The 17794-nt window shown below is 36.8% G+C and overlaps 1 protein-coding gene across 4 annotated transcripts in view; it reads right to left on the bottom strand.

Moving 5' to 3' along the window:
* The window catches only part of NCKAP1 (NCK associated protein 1), a 112273-nt gene extending 94746 nt beyond the window's left edge, over positions 1 to 17527 (bottom strand). Inside the window, exons 1-3 of one of the 4 annotated variants that reach the window (XM_021923772.2) lie at positions 16659 to 17527; positions 3658 to 3675; positions 2485 to 2595 (exon numbers count right to left, since the gene is read on the bottom strand). In XM_021923772.2, coding sequence (XP_021779464.1) covers positions 2485 to 2595; positions 3658 to 3675; positions 16659 to 16766 — 237 coding nt within the window. In that variant the 5' untranslated portion in view covers positions 16767 to 17527. The remainder of the gene's footprint in view (positions 1 to 2484; positions 2596 to 3657; positions 3676 to 16658) is intronic. The other 3 variants (XM_021923773.2, XM_021923774.2, XM_021923775.2) reach the window with 3 other exon arrangements.
* Between the last annotated feature and the right edge of the window lie 267 nt (positions 17528 to 17794).

The raw sequence follows: 17794 nt of genomic DNA on the forward strand, positions 1-17794 counted from the left end.
GGGAGGACTTCTTGAGCCCAGGAGTCTGAGACCCACCTGGGCAACATAGCCAGACCACATCTGGATAAAAAATTTTTTAAATGTTTAAAAAACAGCTGAGCATGGTGGTGTGCACCTGTGGCCCTAGTTACTCAAGAGGCTAAGGGGAGAAGATCATTTTGGTCTAGGAGTTCAGTGTTACAGTGAGCTATGATGGCCACCACTGCATTCTACTACCCTGGATGACAGAGTGAAATCCTGTCTCTTAAAACAAAAACAAAGTACTGATACATGCTACAACTTGGATAAACCTTGAAAATATTATGTTAAATGACAAAAACCAGTCACAGAAGACCACATATTATATTATTCCTGATGAAATCTTCAGAATAGGCACAGAGACAGAAAGAAAGTACATCAGTGGTTGCCTTAGGGCAGGGGTGTTGGCAGGAAATCAGGAGTGACTGCTAATGGACACGAAGTTTCCTTGGGTGGTGATGAAAATGTTCTAAAATTAACTGTGGTATTGGATGCACAACTCTGTGAATGTACTAAAAAACACTGAATTGTACACTTTGAATGGGTGAATTATATGGTATATGAATTATATGGTATATGAATTATATCTCAATAAAACTATTATTAAAAATATCGATTTTGTGCAACAGTTATAAAGAGAAGAAAAGCTATTAAAGAAAAAAAAAAAAAAAAAAGCATGATAATAAACAGTTTGCCCAGTATATCAAGAACAGCAGACTCTTAACTGGTCTTTTACCAGACAATTTTACTGTTGTTTCACCAGATATTTCTAATTTTCTAAGGAAAGACCTACTATTAATAAACAATGCACATTCTCACATATAAGTTTACACACAAACACATATGTAAACTAAGCTTCAAAGATTCTCTGAAGAGCTCATGTCAGAAATTTTACGAGCTGTAAGAAAAAGAAGTGTATATAAAATAAATATAAGACAGATTTTCATAATAAAATCTCTTTTAGAGTACATAATCTCTCAGATGAATTAGCCAATTAATATCAGTAACTAAAAAAAAGTTCTCCACACAAATAATAGTGTTAAGAAATGCAAGTTTTGAATCACCTATTTTGTAATCAGGAACTAATTATAATGTTTTAATATATTGATATAATTATAAAACAATCTTTGTGGCTGGGCACAGCAGCTCATGCCTGTATTCCAGCACTTTAAGAGGTCGAAGCAGGAGGATCCCTTGAGCCCAGAAGTTCAAGACCAGCCTGGACAACATAGTGAGATCTCATCTCTACAAAAACAATCTTTTATGAAACCTCTACTAACCTGTACTCCCCAAAAACAGACTTGATTTTTTAAAAAATGCCTTAAAAAGCACTTTATCTGACTTCTTTTTATTGGTTCTTACTAGCATTTTCTTTCTACATGAAAGAGTTTTTAAGTAAAAGTAGTGTCAAAGGCTAAATACAAATCTTCAATGAACATACATGATTTGAGAAAACAAAAAGGTGACAATGTATCTTTTTATTTTTAAACTAGTCAAGTGCAGTAGTGAGAAGGGGGCAAAGAGTAGAACAAGGAGCTGGATCTGTAACTGATGGGGAACAATCAATTGAGATAACTCACTATTTTTGGACCAGCTGACAATATATCTTTTCAACAGAGCTTCTCAAAATCGAAGATCATATGTGAGAGGAAATTTCTAAACTAAATTTGTACGTAAAGCAAAAGAGGCAGCAAAGATAGTAACAAGAAAATATCAGAGAAAAAAAATAAAAAGAGAAGACAGGCAGAAAGATTCTGAGTCAAAATTTATATGAAAATACCACACTGAGGCAAAAAATAACTAATTTCCCAAAAGTAGTTATTCATAGAAATTATTATAAAGATATGTAAACATATCAGAAAGACTCTGAATATGACCATTCTTCAGTATACTAAGAAAAACTTTCCCACATGAAAAGTAATATGAGGAAAAGTAATAAAAGTAAAAAGTAATTTCCCACATGAAAAATAATATAAGAAAACAATCATTTTCTTATACTATTTAATCTTTAGAAACCATTGTCAATTACAAAAATACCAGAAAAACAAATACATTTTAAAACTAAACACAGCTAATTACTTAAAACAACAGAAGCTCTATGAAGACATTTACTAACTTCAACAGGAAGTTTATGACTATAAGAAAGAAAAACATCCCAAGTAGTCACACAAGAATTTGGAATATATACATATCTATTACCTTACTCTTGTTGCAATTTGAAAGGGAATAAATATATAGGAATCTAAGATCTTATCTTTTCTGTAATAAAGTGGCAATGTCGATAAGAGTTATTTTTCCTGGTCTCAGACACAAGAATATTGTCTCAAAAAAAACTCTTAAGGTATATAATCTGTATATCAAAATGTTAACAATTAGGTAAATAAGAGCTACTATAAGCACTGTGTTGACCACTGTTTATCTAAAAGATGGTTAAAATCAAGTAATAGAAACATTTAGATAACTTACATTGTTGTTGCGGGTTTCTACAGCAGGGAATTTTCTGACTATGAATTTCACAGCAGATTCCAGGTTTTTGTCGATAAGGTAGGATGGTTTTGCCTTGGGGTCCCCACATGCCTATAAAACAACAGTAATAAAAAAAGTGAAATGCACCCTTCTTCTAAAATCAAAAATAGCAAATCTGCAATTAGAAATTAAAGAGATATTTATTGTTTTTGGTGAGCAGGTGATAAAATGAATAGGCAAAGTGCAGGGATTGTCACAGCTGAAATATGCAATGGGAGACAGTACAGAGATGTTCTTCTACTGAAAAAAAATGCATGGAAAGTTTCAAAGCAGTTAGCGCAGAACAGCAGTGAAGGAAAAAGCTCAAACCTAAAAAAAAGAAAAAGAAAAAAAAATTCTTGGTTTGAGGTAGGATTGTATTCATCTGAAGCTAATAAAATATTACAAAATTAAATATTCAGTAGAGTACTAGACATGTTTCTTTCTAAGTGTTATAAAATAAAAGCTTATGTTTAAATGTCTTTTCCAAAATGTTTTCCTCATTCACTTGAAACATTTTAATACAAGAGCCCTAGTTCAAAAGAACTGGAAGCTGCTAAAATTGTCTTTATAGTGCTAAGGTGTGTTGCCTGATCCTCTGAGTATCTGAGTTACAACACTGTTTTCCATCATACCAGCAGCACTTCAAACAATGAATCTACATCTGTTCTATATATCATAAGCACAGAACAAATGGATATGTTTACATTTTGACCATATCAGCAGTACAGCATTCTCTGCAGTAAACCATAAGGCACTATACAAATGTAAGGTATTATTATTAGAAAGAACTTTCTACCTGAACTACTACAATACAGACTATAATCTTGAATACTGTTCTTGTTTCATTATGTGACATTTAATTAACTGCTTCCTAGTGAGATGTTATTCCTTAGGGAATTACTAAAATTATAATATTTCTATTTAACTTCTTTTTATTGCGTTTTAAAAAGGATGTGTCCTTTGAAAAGTTGTATCTGTCTGCCATGTGTGAGGAAATATACTACTGCAATTTTATATTTTTCCATTGTTTACTATGGCTATGTTGTGGATTGCAGAAAGAGAAGTTATGAAACATGAAACTGATCTGAAAGCGGGCAAGCGGGCAGAGGGAAGGTGAAAAGCTTTGCAAACCTTCCAAACTTGTCCTTGCTGGGGAAGCATTGTAATAAAAAGAGAGAAAATTACGTGTAAACAATGATTGTCAAACTATGATACACGTTTCAGAAGAAAACTTATGCACTGCAGACTATGAAAAACAGAACAAGATTAGAATTATATGGTGCTACAATTTTAAAGGTATTCTAAGTAGCGAGTTTTAGTATAAAATAAATTTATAGAGTTTATACTATTCATATAAATACTACTGTGTACGTGTACAATCAGGTCAGTTTCTTGGTGCTCTTTCTAAACCAACTTAAAATAATACTAGAAAGAAGGAAAATAAAGACTACATGCAGCTATAAAAACAGGAGCAAAACCATCAGTGAAATTTTACATACCTTAAAAAGAAACGGTAGCCGAGAATAAAAATAAATCGTTATTGGATGACTTGTATTTCAGCTCAAATTGAAACTATTTTTCAAACATCACCTAACTTCCTACCACGCCAAAGTATAAAAATCAATGTTAACATTCCTACATTTTCCAAATGGAAATAGGAATGCAGTAAGAAAGCTCTTAATTCTCAAATATAATGAAATAAAACAAAATCTTAAGAAATGTAGAACTTCATAATCTTTAACCAGATTGACATTACAACTATGTATATTCCATTTCAACATCATAAATATTAAAATATATCCAACTTTCCCTGAGTAGACTATCATTTCTTTAAAATATTCTTAAAATCTTCCAATTTATATTCTTCCCCCCAAATATTATATAATAGCTAAGAATAACCATATAACTAAAAGTTTGCCCAAACACAAATAGCTATAGATTAGCATTGCCTTACATCAATCGCATAATAAAAATCAAGTATCATAAACATGCTTGAGGTAGTGCAAAATCCTAAAGTGATTCCAAATTATGTACAGTTTTTTCATAAGTATTATCTTTCATATTCTAACTATGGAAAAATTTAGCTATCCATTCCTCTATTAGGGACTACCACATACAATGAAAATGACAGATCACCATATCCATTTCCCACAATCACAAATTTTACTGTTTAAGAATGTAAACATATAAACAACTTCTTTGGTTGATAACCAAACAAGCGTGTGTGTGTATACACACATATACATATATAAATGAGCAGCTCTTCCTTCTTACACTGAAAACAAAAAGAACTGAATTTTATTTTGTCCGAGTCCAGTGGCTCACACCTATAATTACAGCACTAGGGGCTAAGGGGCTTAAGCCAGAAGTTGGAGACTAGTCTGGGCAACATAGCATGACCCTGTCTCTACAAAAAAAATGTTTTAAATGAGGTTGTAGAGAAGTAAGCTCAGGGCTTTAAGAGAAAAAAAAAAATTATAAGGGCGTGGTGGTGCACAACTATACTCCTAGCTACTTGGGAAGCTGAGGGAGGAAGATCACTTGAGCTCAGGAGTTCAAGGCTACAGAGCTATAATCACACCACTGTACCGCAGCCTGGGCCACAGAGTGAAGCTCTGTCTCTTAAAACTAAAAAAATAATAAAAAATAAATAAATAAAGGACCATATAATCTGCTTTCCCTGGAACTGATTTACTTTTTACCTTTTCCACACTGCTCAGTAGACATTACCTAACATACTTAATTGGGAGGCAGTATGCCTCAAAGGTTAAAAACAAATATTCTGGAATAAAACTGGCTGAGTTTCAATTTTCATGACTTACTAGCCATGGGACCTAGAATATATTACAAAATATCTCCTAATCTATGTTTCTTCGCCTGTAAAATGGGGAAATTAGTACTTACCTCACAGGGTTATTACAAGGACTAGGAGATAAAGAATCCATGTAAAGCATTTAGCAAAATGATAAGCACATAAGTGCTCTAAAAATGCTAGCTGCTTTTTAATAATAGCTATAATGATGATAATAATTATCCAAGTCTAATATGAATAGTAATCATAGTAGTAACAGTCTTTATATCATAATATATATAGAACTAGCAAGTTAGTGTTAACTTTCTCATGCAACTATTAAACACAATTCTCTCTCTCAAATGTTTTCTTTATTCAATTCAAGCCTAAACATCTAAATATAGCCTAAACACAGTCTAAAGTCTACATTTGTTGTAACTGTACAGAGTTTAACCTAATTGTTAAGAACCTGAGTTTCAAGACAGGCTGTCCATGTTCAAAATCTTGGCTCCATCACTTAACAGCTCTGTACCCATGAGCAAGTGATTCTCCCTATCTGTGCCTCAGTTTCTTCATCTGTTAAACGCATAATAATTACAACCTATGCTAAAAAGTTTTTATGTTCACTACATGAAAGTGTATCTGCAGACTTTATAAGAGTATTTGGCATACCAAGAGCACCCAAAAAATGCCAATAAAAAATAAGAGGTTAATAGATACAGAAGTACTGGGCCCCATCTTATCTTTTTCTAAAATCCACTTACTTGATGTATTTGCTTAATAACAAGAGAGACACTTGTATGGGGAATACTTAGGCAAAAAAGGAGTATATGAAAAAAATAAACTGACATGACTAAAAGTTATCAGCTAGATGAAATATATCCTGGCAAAGAACCATAACAAATAATTCAGGTAAGAAGGCTGATTGGGCATGGTGGCTCACAACTGTAATCCTGGCACTTTGGGAGGCTCAGGTGGGAGGATCACTTGAGGACAGAAACTAGAGACAAGCCTGGGCAACACAGCAAGATCCTATCTCTACAAAAAAAATTTTTTAAAAAAATTTTAAGGTTTCCTACTATACTAAAACAGTATAGCAAAATTCCAACTAACCAGAAGTTATAGTTTATAAAAATTCATCTTATTCCCCACCCAAACTCAAAAAACTTTCATTTTGAGGACAAAAAAATCACAACTTGCAGTTTCAGAAAACAGCCTGCTATTGGTATACTTGAAACCATGTATCTCCCTATTACATCTACAACATTACACAAAATTAATCCTTAACTCAAAGTCATCTCCTTTTGAACTACCAAATTTTTAAAAACTAAATACGCTATTATATTTAGTTATCAAAACATTTTAGACTAATATATTTCAGAAAGGCTTACCACAAAGACTTAATCAAAAGATTTAACATATTACCAATTCAATTAAACATCTGAGCATTTCTATTCCCCCATACTCCCAAAAATAGAAAAAAAGGAAAGGTGAATACAATGTAAAATGATGTCTGAATCCCTGAATTTTATAGCCCTACCATAAAAAACTTTTTCAGAGAATTGATTAAAAGAGGTATTTCACTACACAGAAAGAAAACTATGTATAAAGTACAGAATTGAAAAATGAAAACTTCCCCAAGTACCCTGTTTTACTTTATCTTGAGTAAGCATATTTTCATAAAACATAAAATACTATAATTTCAAATTTCAGAAGATCTAAAATAAATTTAAGTATTTATATAGTTAAATTTCCAGTTCTCAGAATTGGAACTTTATTCTCCATGAATATTCTAATTATAATCTTTTAAAAGTTAGGACTATTTAATGTGGCAGATAAAATTATAGTAATGTTAAAGGATACACTTAAACATAATAATTAAAAGTCTTGTCTCTTGGGTCCAGTGAATAATAGCCTATATGACCTGAGGCAAGTTGCCTAACCTCTCAGCCTCAGTTAACTAACCTATAAATTGAGGATATTATCACTACCTACTGCATAGGGTACACTGTTAAGATATTTAAAAGATAAGATACACATAAACTATTTATTTTGGTACCTGGCACACATGTAGTTAATAAATAAGTTCTAAATAATTTTTTAAATAAAACTTCTTTATATACATGTATATACATAGTGAGTTCTCAATTACGGAAACAAGATTTTCCATAAAAACAACTCTAGGCTGGGCTCAGTGGCTCACGCCTGTAATCCCAGCACTTTGGGAGGCCAAGGCGGGCAGATCACGAGGTCAGGAGTTCGAGACCAGCCTAGCCAACATGGTGAAACCCCGTCTATTAAAAATACAAAAAAAAAAAAAAAAAAGCCAGGCATGGTCTGGCGCCTGCAATCCCAGCTACTCGGGAGGTGAGGGCAGAATCGCTTGAACCCAGAAGGCAGAGGTTGCAGTGAGCCAAGATCGCGCCACTGCACTCCAGCCTGGGCAACAAGAGTGAAATTGTATCTCAAAAACAAAAAAAAAATTACAGGTCAGTAGTCAATTCAGTATCTCTAAGTTCCTTTTAAAACATAAATCTGACGTTATTAGTAAAAATAAAGGACAAGGATGTTTCAGAAAACTATACAATATATTATCTGGGCCACAAAACAAACATTTGATTAGAAACATCAAGCCTAGACTCTATGCCATTTTAAAATATGACTTTAAAACAAATCTTTCTGCCACTCTACCACAAACCCCCGTACTGAGGCCTTTCCTCAAGCTGTTACAGCATAAGATTACATACCACAGCTTAACTTTACGTGGTTAATGTTACTGTTTTTCCAAGAACTTACCATGATGACAAAAAAATAGAGAGAGAGATTTTTAAAATTCCTCTATCTATTCATAAGAGATTAAGCAACAATCAAGACACAAAAAAACAGACTGCTCAGTAGCTCACACCTGCAATCCCAGCACTTGGGGAGGCCAAGGTGGGAGAACTGCTGGAGCCCACAAGTTTGAGACCCTGTCTCTACAAAATATTTAAAAATTAGCCAAACGTGGTGGTAAATGTCTGTGGTTCCAATGACTGGGGAGACTAAGATGGAAGGATTGCTTGAGCCAGGGAGGTTGAGTCTATAGTGAGCCCTCTTCACAACCACTGCAAACTCCAGCCTGGGCAAGAGTGAGACCCTGACTCGAGGGAAAAAAAAAAAAGAGAGAGAGAGAGAAAGAGAAGGAAAAACAACAACAAAATAATCAAGATAAAGGTGTTAGAAGTAAAAAGAACATTCACTGTGCAAAACACTTGTACTTTAGAAATTATCTAAACTATTACTCAACAGAAAGGAAAGGAGCTTCTCAAAAATTAAGTAACTTGATCAAGATTTCACAACTACTGACAGGACCTACAGAGAAACTCGTACCTGATTCCAAAACACTAGAAAAGCTTATCTAAAAATATATGTCCCCTCCCAAAAATAATGTTTAAAAACATGCTCCACTTATTCAAAACTTCAGCTGCTAACCTCAGGAAGCAGTTGCTATCACAGTAAAAATCTGATCAGTTCAATCCGTTTTACTTTTCCGAGACAGCATCTTGCTATATTGCCCAGGCTGGACTTGAACTCATGGTCTCAAGAGATCCTTCTGCCTCAGCCTCCTAAGTACCTGGGATTACAAGCATGCACTATTACTGTGCCTAGCTTCAGTTTTATTTTTTAATTCCTATTCTAACTCAGGAATAAAACACATTTCTTTGCCAAAATATGGAAGAACAATTATTTTCTAGTACAATTCTGGAAAAAATGCCAAAATATGGAAGAAAAAAATGATTTTCTAGTACAACGAATTAACTGAAAAAATATGAACAATATCTCAGGGGTCAGAGTGAGAATGCTATTTGTGAGGGCACAGAAGACAGCTCCATCTGAATAATGTCAAGGATGATGAGGAAAACACAAAATGTGGCCAATTTATACTAGAAAGAGGAATTTAACTTTGACTTAATAACTAAGAAACACCACGTATTTTGCAAAATTGAAGGAATAAAGGGACAAAGATTCTTCCCTGAGCTTTCAACAAATTGAAATTAAAATACCTAGAGGAAGAGTAGACATTACCTGAAATTATGGAATGTAAAAGTAATATATACCTATCATTATTTTATGTTCCAATTTTTTAATAAGGAAAATATTACAGTATGAAAATTGTACATAAGTACTGGAAAACCTATCAAGAGCAAAATAAGACTCAAATTCATCAGTAGTTAGTTTTCCGATTATTTTTTTCCTCCTGTGTTATGATGTATATTTTGGCCAACCGATCTGCTTTAAGTTAGCACTTTTCCTCTATCTTAGCTAGGTCAAAAGAAAAGAGAGCAATCTACTGCTAATAACTTGGATTAAGAGGCTTGATAACAAAGTATACTGAAATTATTGGAAATGCTTTCAAATTAATGTAATTTATCAATAACTATCTCCTAATTGGAGTCAATAATAAAGATCTAAAAATACAGAAATCACAGTTACTGTCCTTTAGACACAAGTTCTGAGAAAGTCATGAACTTGAAAAACTTCAACCCAGTATACACTTCAAAATTCTTTTTTAAAAATTTTAGTGACTCAAAAAAAAGAAAAAAATTTAGTGATTCAAATGAGTTATTAATTACCATTCCATTTACAAGAAGATATATATGTCACTGTTGCCTTTAAACAGTTTTTAGCTTCCAATATACAGGATCATCTCAGTTTATGAAGCAAAGGTATTTCTGCAGTTTTTTAAAGTATATATATTGTCATACCTTTGCTGTTAAAAAGTGTTATTTAAAGGACTGCTGTGGAACACATACTTCTGAAATACAAATAGTTATTTTGTCTTAGCAGTAAGTAGAGATCAAACTATATCAGGCAGTAAAATAGAATAGTTAGGAATGTTTCCTAAAAGGTAGTCTTGAGCTTAATTTAATCTGGGGGTGGGGGGGAATGAACATTTATTAAGTGTCCACTATGTTCCAAGCCCCAGAAACAGAACTAGTAACAACAGCCACCATTTATTCAGCTCTTACCCTTGTTACAAGGCACTGTACTAATACTTCCTATGGATCAACTCATTTCATTCTCCTCTTAACCTATGAGGTTAATAAAAGTGCATTCCAAAAACATCAGATAACTGGAACAGCTATTTAAGATTACAAGAGTTAGAATCAGTAGGACGAGCATGGCTTAGAAAGCCAAAAAATACAGCTTGAAGCATAACAGAAGCTGAGAGCAAATAAGTACCATGGAGCTGGTTTTGCTAGTAGAGAGCCAATGTGCAGCCTTCCAGAAATTTAGTTATAACTCAGACAACTAAATTAAATCACTACAGTTAATAATTAGCAGGAAAAGAAATTACAGGTATTTAAAAACTTACATTTCACTTTTTTCAGTAGTTAACACCGGAACTATTTCCGGGATTTTTTTCTGTTCAAGTAAGTCTGGGTCAGGATCTAGATGTATGGAATTTGTAAAAACCTTCCAAGATGATTCTATTATGTATCCCTGGCTAAGAACCACTGATCTCCTCACTCTGTAAGTAAACTACAGCCCAGAAAGGTTAAATAATTTGTTCAAACTAAAAAAAAAGGATCAGAGCATTATCTAGAATCTAGCTCTCTCAACTCACAGAATATTCTGCAAGTAAGGAAAATGTTTAGAAAATAAGTGAAGTTTAGAGGTTATATGCCGGCAAGAAGAGCATTACTATTTTATACTCTTACACAGTCATGCATTGCTTAATGTCATCAGAAGATTCTGTCATTGTGTGAACATCAGAGTGTACATAAACCTAGATGGTATATAGCCTACTATACACCCAGGGTACATGGGATATAGCCTACTGTTTTCATGCTACAAACCTGTACAATGAGAATACTGTAGGCAATTGTAACATAATGTATGTATTTCTGTACCTAAATGTATCTAAACATAGGAAAAATACAGTAAGAACACAGTATTATGGGACTACTGTGTATATGCAGTCCACCATTTAGGTGTTACGTGAAATATCATTATGCAGTATGACTGTATTTTGTTATCTTTACACAGATGCTCCTCAACTTAACAATAGGGTTACATTCCAATAAACCTATCTTTAATTGAAAATATCATAAATCAGCCAGGAAAGTACTCCCAAAGAGTACTTTGGGAGGCTGAAGCGAGTGGATCACTTGACCCCAGGAGATAGAGACTAGCCTCGGCAACACGGTGAAACTCCAACTCTACCAAAAAAAAATACAAAAATTAGCCAGGCATGGTGGCATGTGCCTATAGTCCCAGCTATTTGGAAGGCTGACGTGGGAGGATTGCCTGATCCAGGAGGCAGAGGCTGCAGTGAGCTGAGATCCTGCCACTGTACTCCAGCTTGTATGACAGAACTAGACCTTGTCTCCAAAAAAAGAGAAGAAAATGCATTTAACACACCTAACCTACCTACTCATAGTTTAGCCTAGCCTACCTTAAACACTTACATTAGACTACAGTTGAGTAAATCATCTGGTAATACAGTACACTGCAGAGTATCAGATCACAAGAAAGTATCATACCACTTCCTACTGCATGCCATAGCTTTTGTGCCAACAAGAAGTCAACAAATCGTTAAGTCAAACCATCACAAGTTGGGGACCCTCTGTATATTCTACTGAATAAAAACTCTGCAATCAGAAATAGTAACTAGTTAGTCTCTGTCAATGCCTGCCTGAAGTTTCTATTCATACTTCAAAACCAAGTACAAATGTCACTCTCCTCTTTACCATCTCTCTCAGATTGTAATCTTTAACTCCCTTCTCAACACTCCCACAATCCTACTTACCCACTGCATTTTAGTTAAATATCTATACATCTCTCTCCCCACTAAGATACTAATTTCTTGGCAGTAGAGACTTCATCTTAATTTACCTCTATTTCCCCCATGCCAGGGAACACATTCAATAAATGAAGTGTAAATGAATAAATAAAAGGGAAAACCTCATAAAAGGGAAAACCTCAATATTTGAGAGTAACTGAAAGAATAGCTCATATGATGGCTTACAAAACAGTTTTACAGATGCAATTTCATTACTACCTAAAACAATCAACTATGCAACAACGAAGTATTTTCCAGTATAGGTTCTTCTACTTAAAATAGGAGAATCATTTGAAACCGGCATATATACAACCCTACTTACAAACTAAAAATTCAATAGCTTATAAAGTTATAAAGATGGGCAGACAGTGAATTTTTGAAGTCACTCATTTATGTTATGTTTGAGTTTTTGACAATAAACATATATTCCTCTGGTAATCATTAAAAAATTTTAATGCTACTTAACAATTCCATAAAGGAAACAAAAGATGGATTATTTATCACTGCTACTTAAAAATTAAAAACAATTATTTTTCCTAAGCATCTTTGGAACATGCTTCTGCATCTGATTGACTAAAAGAGAAAATAATGCCGTAAGTAGAAACAAATACAATGCTGAAAGGTAAGACTAAAACCAGTTCCTCTCCTTTACCCTGCACTGCTCCCTTCACAAACATTTTTTCTTCCCCCACTAAATAAGCAGATACCAGCTAAAGACCTTCAATTTTACAATGCCACTCCTGTTAAATTTTTCCTTAGAAAATAAATTTATCCAAAATCAGAAAAGGATAGGGGAAAAAAAGAAAAATATTCCTCCAATGTTTTTAAAGAAGTAAAACTGCATTTAAACCACCACAATATTCCATTTTAAAAAGTTTGTAAGAGTTGTATGTTTTTTTTTTTTCTTCCTCCTTTTCTGTCCTTTACAGTCCAGGCAATAATTTAACAGAAGGAAAAGACACAAGTTATTAACTGAGATGTTTTTAATACAGAGATCAATCTCATGTTGGTAATGGTGGAGGAAAAGAACGGAAAAGGAAAAAAAGAATGAGTAAACCATACACACAAAAATTTAACTGAGCAAAATGTTTTCTTTGGGTATTTGGTATTTGGCAGTTTTGTTAAACAGCTATATAATTTCAGAAAAACAAATGTTGCCCAAAAAAGAAGCTCAGATTCCTAAATACTATTTTCACATATTATCATCCTCTATCTTCAGAAGCAATTCTGTGAAGTAGGTAGGGCAGACATTATGCTCCCTATATTACAGAAAACTAAACTGAGTTCAGTTACTGTTTAAAATGAACCATAATTTCTACTCTACCACTTCACCATAAACTCATAAAGACAGAGCTGGAATAAACTTTAGTGTTCCTTTTACAATTAATTTTCCCCATGTTACAGATGAGGAAAAGTGAAGCTCAAGAAAGTCAAATTACTAACCAAAGTTAGAGAACTGTCAGTGACAGAAAGAAGATTGGAATGCAAGTCTCTCATCTTCTGGCCCAGTGCTCTTAATCCCACCACTACACAACCTGCCATGCTAGAACCTTTAAAAATGTTACAAGTCTCTACATAAGTGAGGGACATTATTAGGTCTGAAAAAGGGAAGCCATATATTTAAAAAAAAAAAAAAAAAAAGGAATTAAGCAACAAGTTAATTTAAATGTAAAGCTACCAATCACCTTCAAGACTTTTCCCTAAAATTCGCTTTTATGTGTTCTTACATCCTCCATTAAACTACAAGTTCCCTAAAATTCCCATAAATTGTAAATATTAAGCTCTCAAAATTTTTGACTGATGAAATTTTAAAAAACCATTCTTCAGTAATCAAGCTCCAACTCCCCTAGTAAGCATCAAAGCATATTATTGAAAATAGTTAAGTTATTTTACTTAACTCTTTTTCACTGTATACGTTCATTAAAACATTTCCACGGTATACTTCCAATTGAAATAGAGTAAAAAGATCTGGTAGACAATCACATGCATTAATGAAAATGTGATAATTGATTGGCAAACATGTATTATGAGGTGGAAGGTTTTTTTCTTTTTTTTTTGGACTAAAGGAGGTTGAGAGTGAAAAGATTATGTGGTTTATAATGCAGTAAGAATGTAGACAGCATGAACCTAATAAACACATGGTGAACAGATCTTACTCACTTCTTTGGCAAGATATTTGAACAAATGTTTCAATTCCTAGCCAGCTGGGAAGATATGCCAGACTCACAGACAATTCTATAGGCTGAAAGATCCAAAATCTTATCTGATTCATTTACATGCAAAATTACACAAAGGGAGCAAACCCAAAGCTATTATTATTAAAACTAGAGCACACAGGTTTCAAGAGAGAGGAGGGAAATAATTCATTCATTTCAACCTGGCCTAACTGAAGGCCTCCAGTATCAGATAAGGCCCTAAATACTCTAGTATTTCAAAAATTACACTGTCCCTGCCCAGAGAAAATTCTCAAGCAAGGTAGGCAATGTATTTCTTAAGAAACTAAAAATATAAGGTAAGTGCTAAAATATAACGTTTCAATAAATCAAAATATTTGACATGGATATAATAATGATCACATTCAACTCATTTTAACTTTCACAAGTTCACAAGAGCCTCAAGCTTCTCAAAACAGGAAGTGAAAAAACAGTGCTTTTGAGAAAAGACAATGAACTGGAATTACAAGAGTTCAAATGCCTAGAATTTCATTTAATCTTATTTATGAAGGTGGGATATTAAAGCTTGATTGCATTTATCCTATAAAAATGTTTAATGAATGCTTAGAAAAGGTATTTTGCTCAAATACCCAAATCACTTTTGATGTTACTCTCACTTCCTCTTTTAGAAACCATCATAACCATTTCCTCTAAACCACAATACCACAGGTCTAGCAACTTTCATAATGTTTGACTTGCTCGTTTTTTCCACAAAATTCATATAGGAATCAATTTCCAAGTTTTCTAAGCAGCATAATCTCCCCAAACAGTTCAGGTCAATGCAACCTCTAAGTAATACTATTTAAAACTGAATTATTCCTAACCTATATAAATGTATAACCTAGGCTCCTTTGTAAATGCAGAGGGGCTTCTTTGTCATGACACTGAGCTCCTGCCACATAAAAAGTAACAAACTGAATAAGCATGTTGCAGTTACTCTCCAGATAGCACTGGGTTTAGAGTAATCAATCCTTGCAATCAGGTGAGCAACCAGATTTTGTCCTTACCCAAAATTTATCATCATTAAACCAGGACACTCTTTAGAATTAGTGTCTACATCAAATTGTAAAAATAAATCAATTTCACACTCAAATCCTTGGATATGAATTTCCAAAAAAAAAAAAAAAACAAAGAAAAACCTTTCTTCAGAAGCCCTCTCAACCTACAATCTATGGCTATGATTAAAAGGTAACATTCATGACATATTAAAAAGCCAACAAATATAGTTATGAAGATATGACATCAAAGACACATTGGAAACTCAATGGATCTAAACTTTCCAAATATCTCTTTTTCTCTTTATCAAATTGTTTAAAACTTACCAACCTTGCTTTAAGAGGAAAGAGATTTTGTTGTTTTGTCCCAGGATAATGAATGTAACATCTGTTCTATCTTTACATGGACTTTTCTAAACTTCCAGTGGTCTTCCACTCCTTACTGTACTGAGGACATGTAAAAGCCTTTATATGGGCTTATTAGCTATAGTTGCTCAAATTATCAGACTATGCTATAAACCAGCAGTAATTGCAACATTTCTACGGTTTTTATTTTGTACAGACACCGAACTTTAAGAAATGGTATTGGAAAATCTAACATGAGGAGGAGTACAGGGGAAAGAGTAGAAGGTTGTTATTCCAGTTCTAGTGACTCACAGCCTAGAAGCATTTCAGAAAACTGGTTCCACCCTCACTTCCCCCTCCTCTCCACCTTCAAAATGAAATAATCCCAAATCGTCAACACACTCTCAATGGCTTTTTATTTAGCAATCTGAAATAAAGTGGCAAAGTGGAGGGGATACCGGATTCATCCAATCAGCCCTTCCCTACCCACATTCCCACACCAAAAAATGGGGATGTCGGGAGTAATGCCTGTTCACTGCTGCCATCTCCGCCAGAATATGGAACGCTCAAGTTTTCCTATCCACCTACAATTTCGCCCACCCACCATCCTCCCTTTCCTATGGGCCCCGTCCTGGGGGCGGGGGTGCCGAGGAGGGGACAGTTCCCGGCTCCCAGCGGCTCCCCTACCCCATGCCGGGCCCAGCGCCGGATCCCGCCGCTGGGAGCCGGGAAATGGCTTCTCTGCCTTCGGCCGGCCGGCGAACCACCGGGAGAGGCGCCCGGGACTCCGCATTAGGCCGCGGCGCATCCAGGCGACCCCAGGCCGGGCCTGGGGCAGCGACGCCGAGATTTCTGCACCCGGAGCCGCCCGCCGGCCCCCGCCCCCACCCCATGGCCTCCCTTGCCCTTCATCCCTCCCGGGCCCGCCCGCCCCCGCCGCGGCCTCCCCGGCCCGTGCGCACCTTCTTGATGTTGTAGAGGCGGGTGAGCATGCCGACGCCCCGGTCGTTGAGGATGGTGAGCTTCTCCGCCAGCTTCTGCTGACTGGGCTGCAGCACTGAGCGCGACATGGTGGTGCCGCCGCCGCCGCCGGCCGCCTCGCGCCCAGTCACTGGCCCGCGGCCTCCGCAGCAGCCTCCCTCGGGCCTCCTCCCCTCCCGCCCGCGACCTCCGCCTTAGGAGAGCGCGCCCATGGCCCTCGCGCCCCAATCCCGCGCCGGCACCAGAGAGAGCCGCGGCGGACGCCTCGGAGCCCCTTCTCCCGCAGCAGCCCGCGCCCCGGCAGCCTTCTGCCTTCCGCCCGCCGCCCTTCCGCCCCCACCCGCGGCGCTCTCCGCCCCAGCCCCCAACGAGCCGCCTTGCCCGGCTCCTCCACTAGGTGTGGCGGCGGCGGCGGCGGCGGCGGCGTCTCCGGCGGCTGAGAACGAGGCCGCTTCCCGCAGCCCCGGACGGGCGCTCGGTCACCTGATCGGCAGCGCCGGCGCCCCCGCGAGGCCGGACGGGGAACAGCGGCCTGCGGGCCCTCGGCCTGGCCTCGCCGCCGCCGCTCTGGCCCTGGCCCTGGCCCTGGCCGGGACCCCGCCCACTACGCCTGATGCCGGGATGCGAGTCCCAAGCGGGGACGGAGTGGGGTCGCGTTCTGCGCTCTTTTCACTTCGCCCCACACCCCTCTCCTTCAAGTTCCCAAAAGTTGCTTTTCCGCACCACCCTCCTAAAGAAACCGGCAGAAACTCTGCTGGGAGGTGGGGTGTTTTCCAGGCGAGTTACGCTTAAGAGTGGGCCGGTGGCTCCAAGCGCTTTTTCCTCCCACTGCTTGACAGGCGCTCCCCGCAGAACACAGCAGATGTGCTCTGCGAGGCGGGGATCGCCTTTGCCAGCCTCCCCAGCCCATCCTCAGTCTCCTCGCCTGGAGCCAGTTTGTGAGAGAGGAGGTCGGAAGTGAGCGTAACTCAAGTTCTTGAGATAACCACAATCTAGACTTTGTCGGCGAGGAGCACCCATCCGGAGGAGAGGCAATAGGTCCTGGCATGTGGAAGGCAAAAAATAAATGTTTGTGTAATGCATAAAGGAATCGCTCCCATTTTTTTCCAGCCTCCAC

This window comes from Papio anubis, chromosome 10, assembly GCF_008728515.1.
Source record: "Papio anubis isolate 15944 chromosome 10, Panubis1.0, whole genome shotgun sequence".
In the NCBI taxonomy this organism is placed as follows: domain Eukaryota; kingdom Metazoa; phylum Chordata; class Mammalia; order Primates; family Cercopithecidae; genus Papio; species Papio anubis.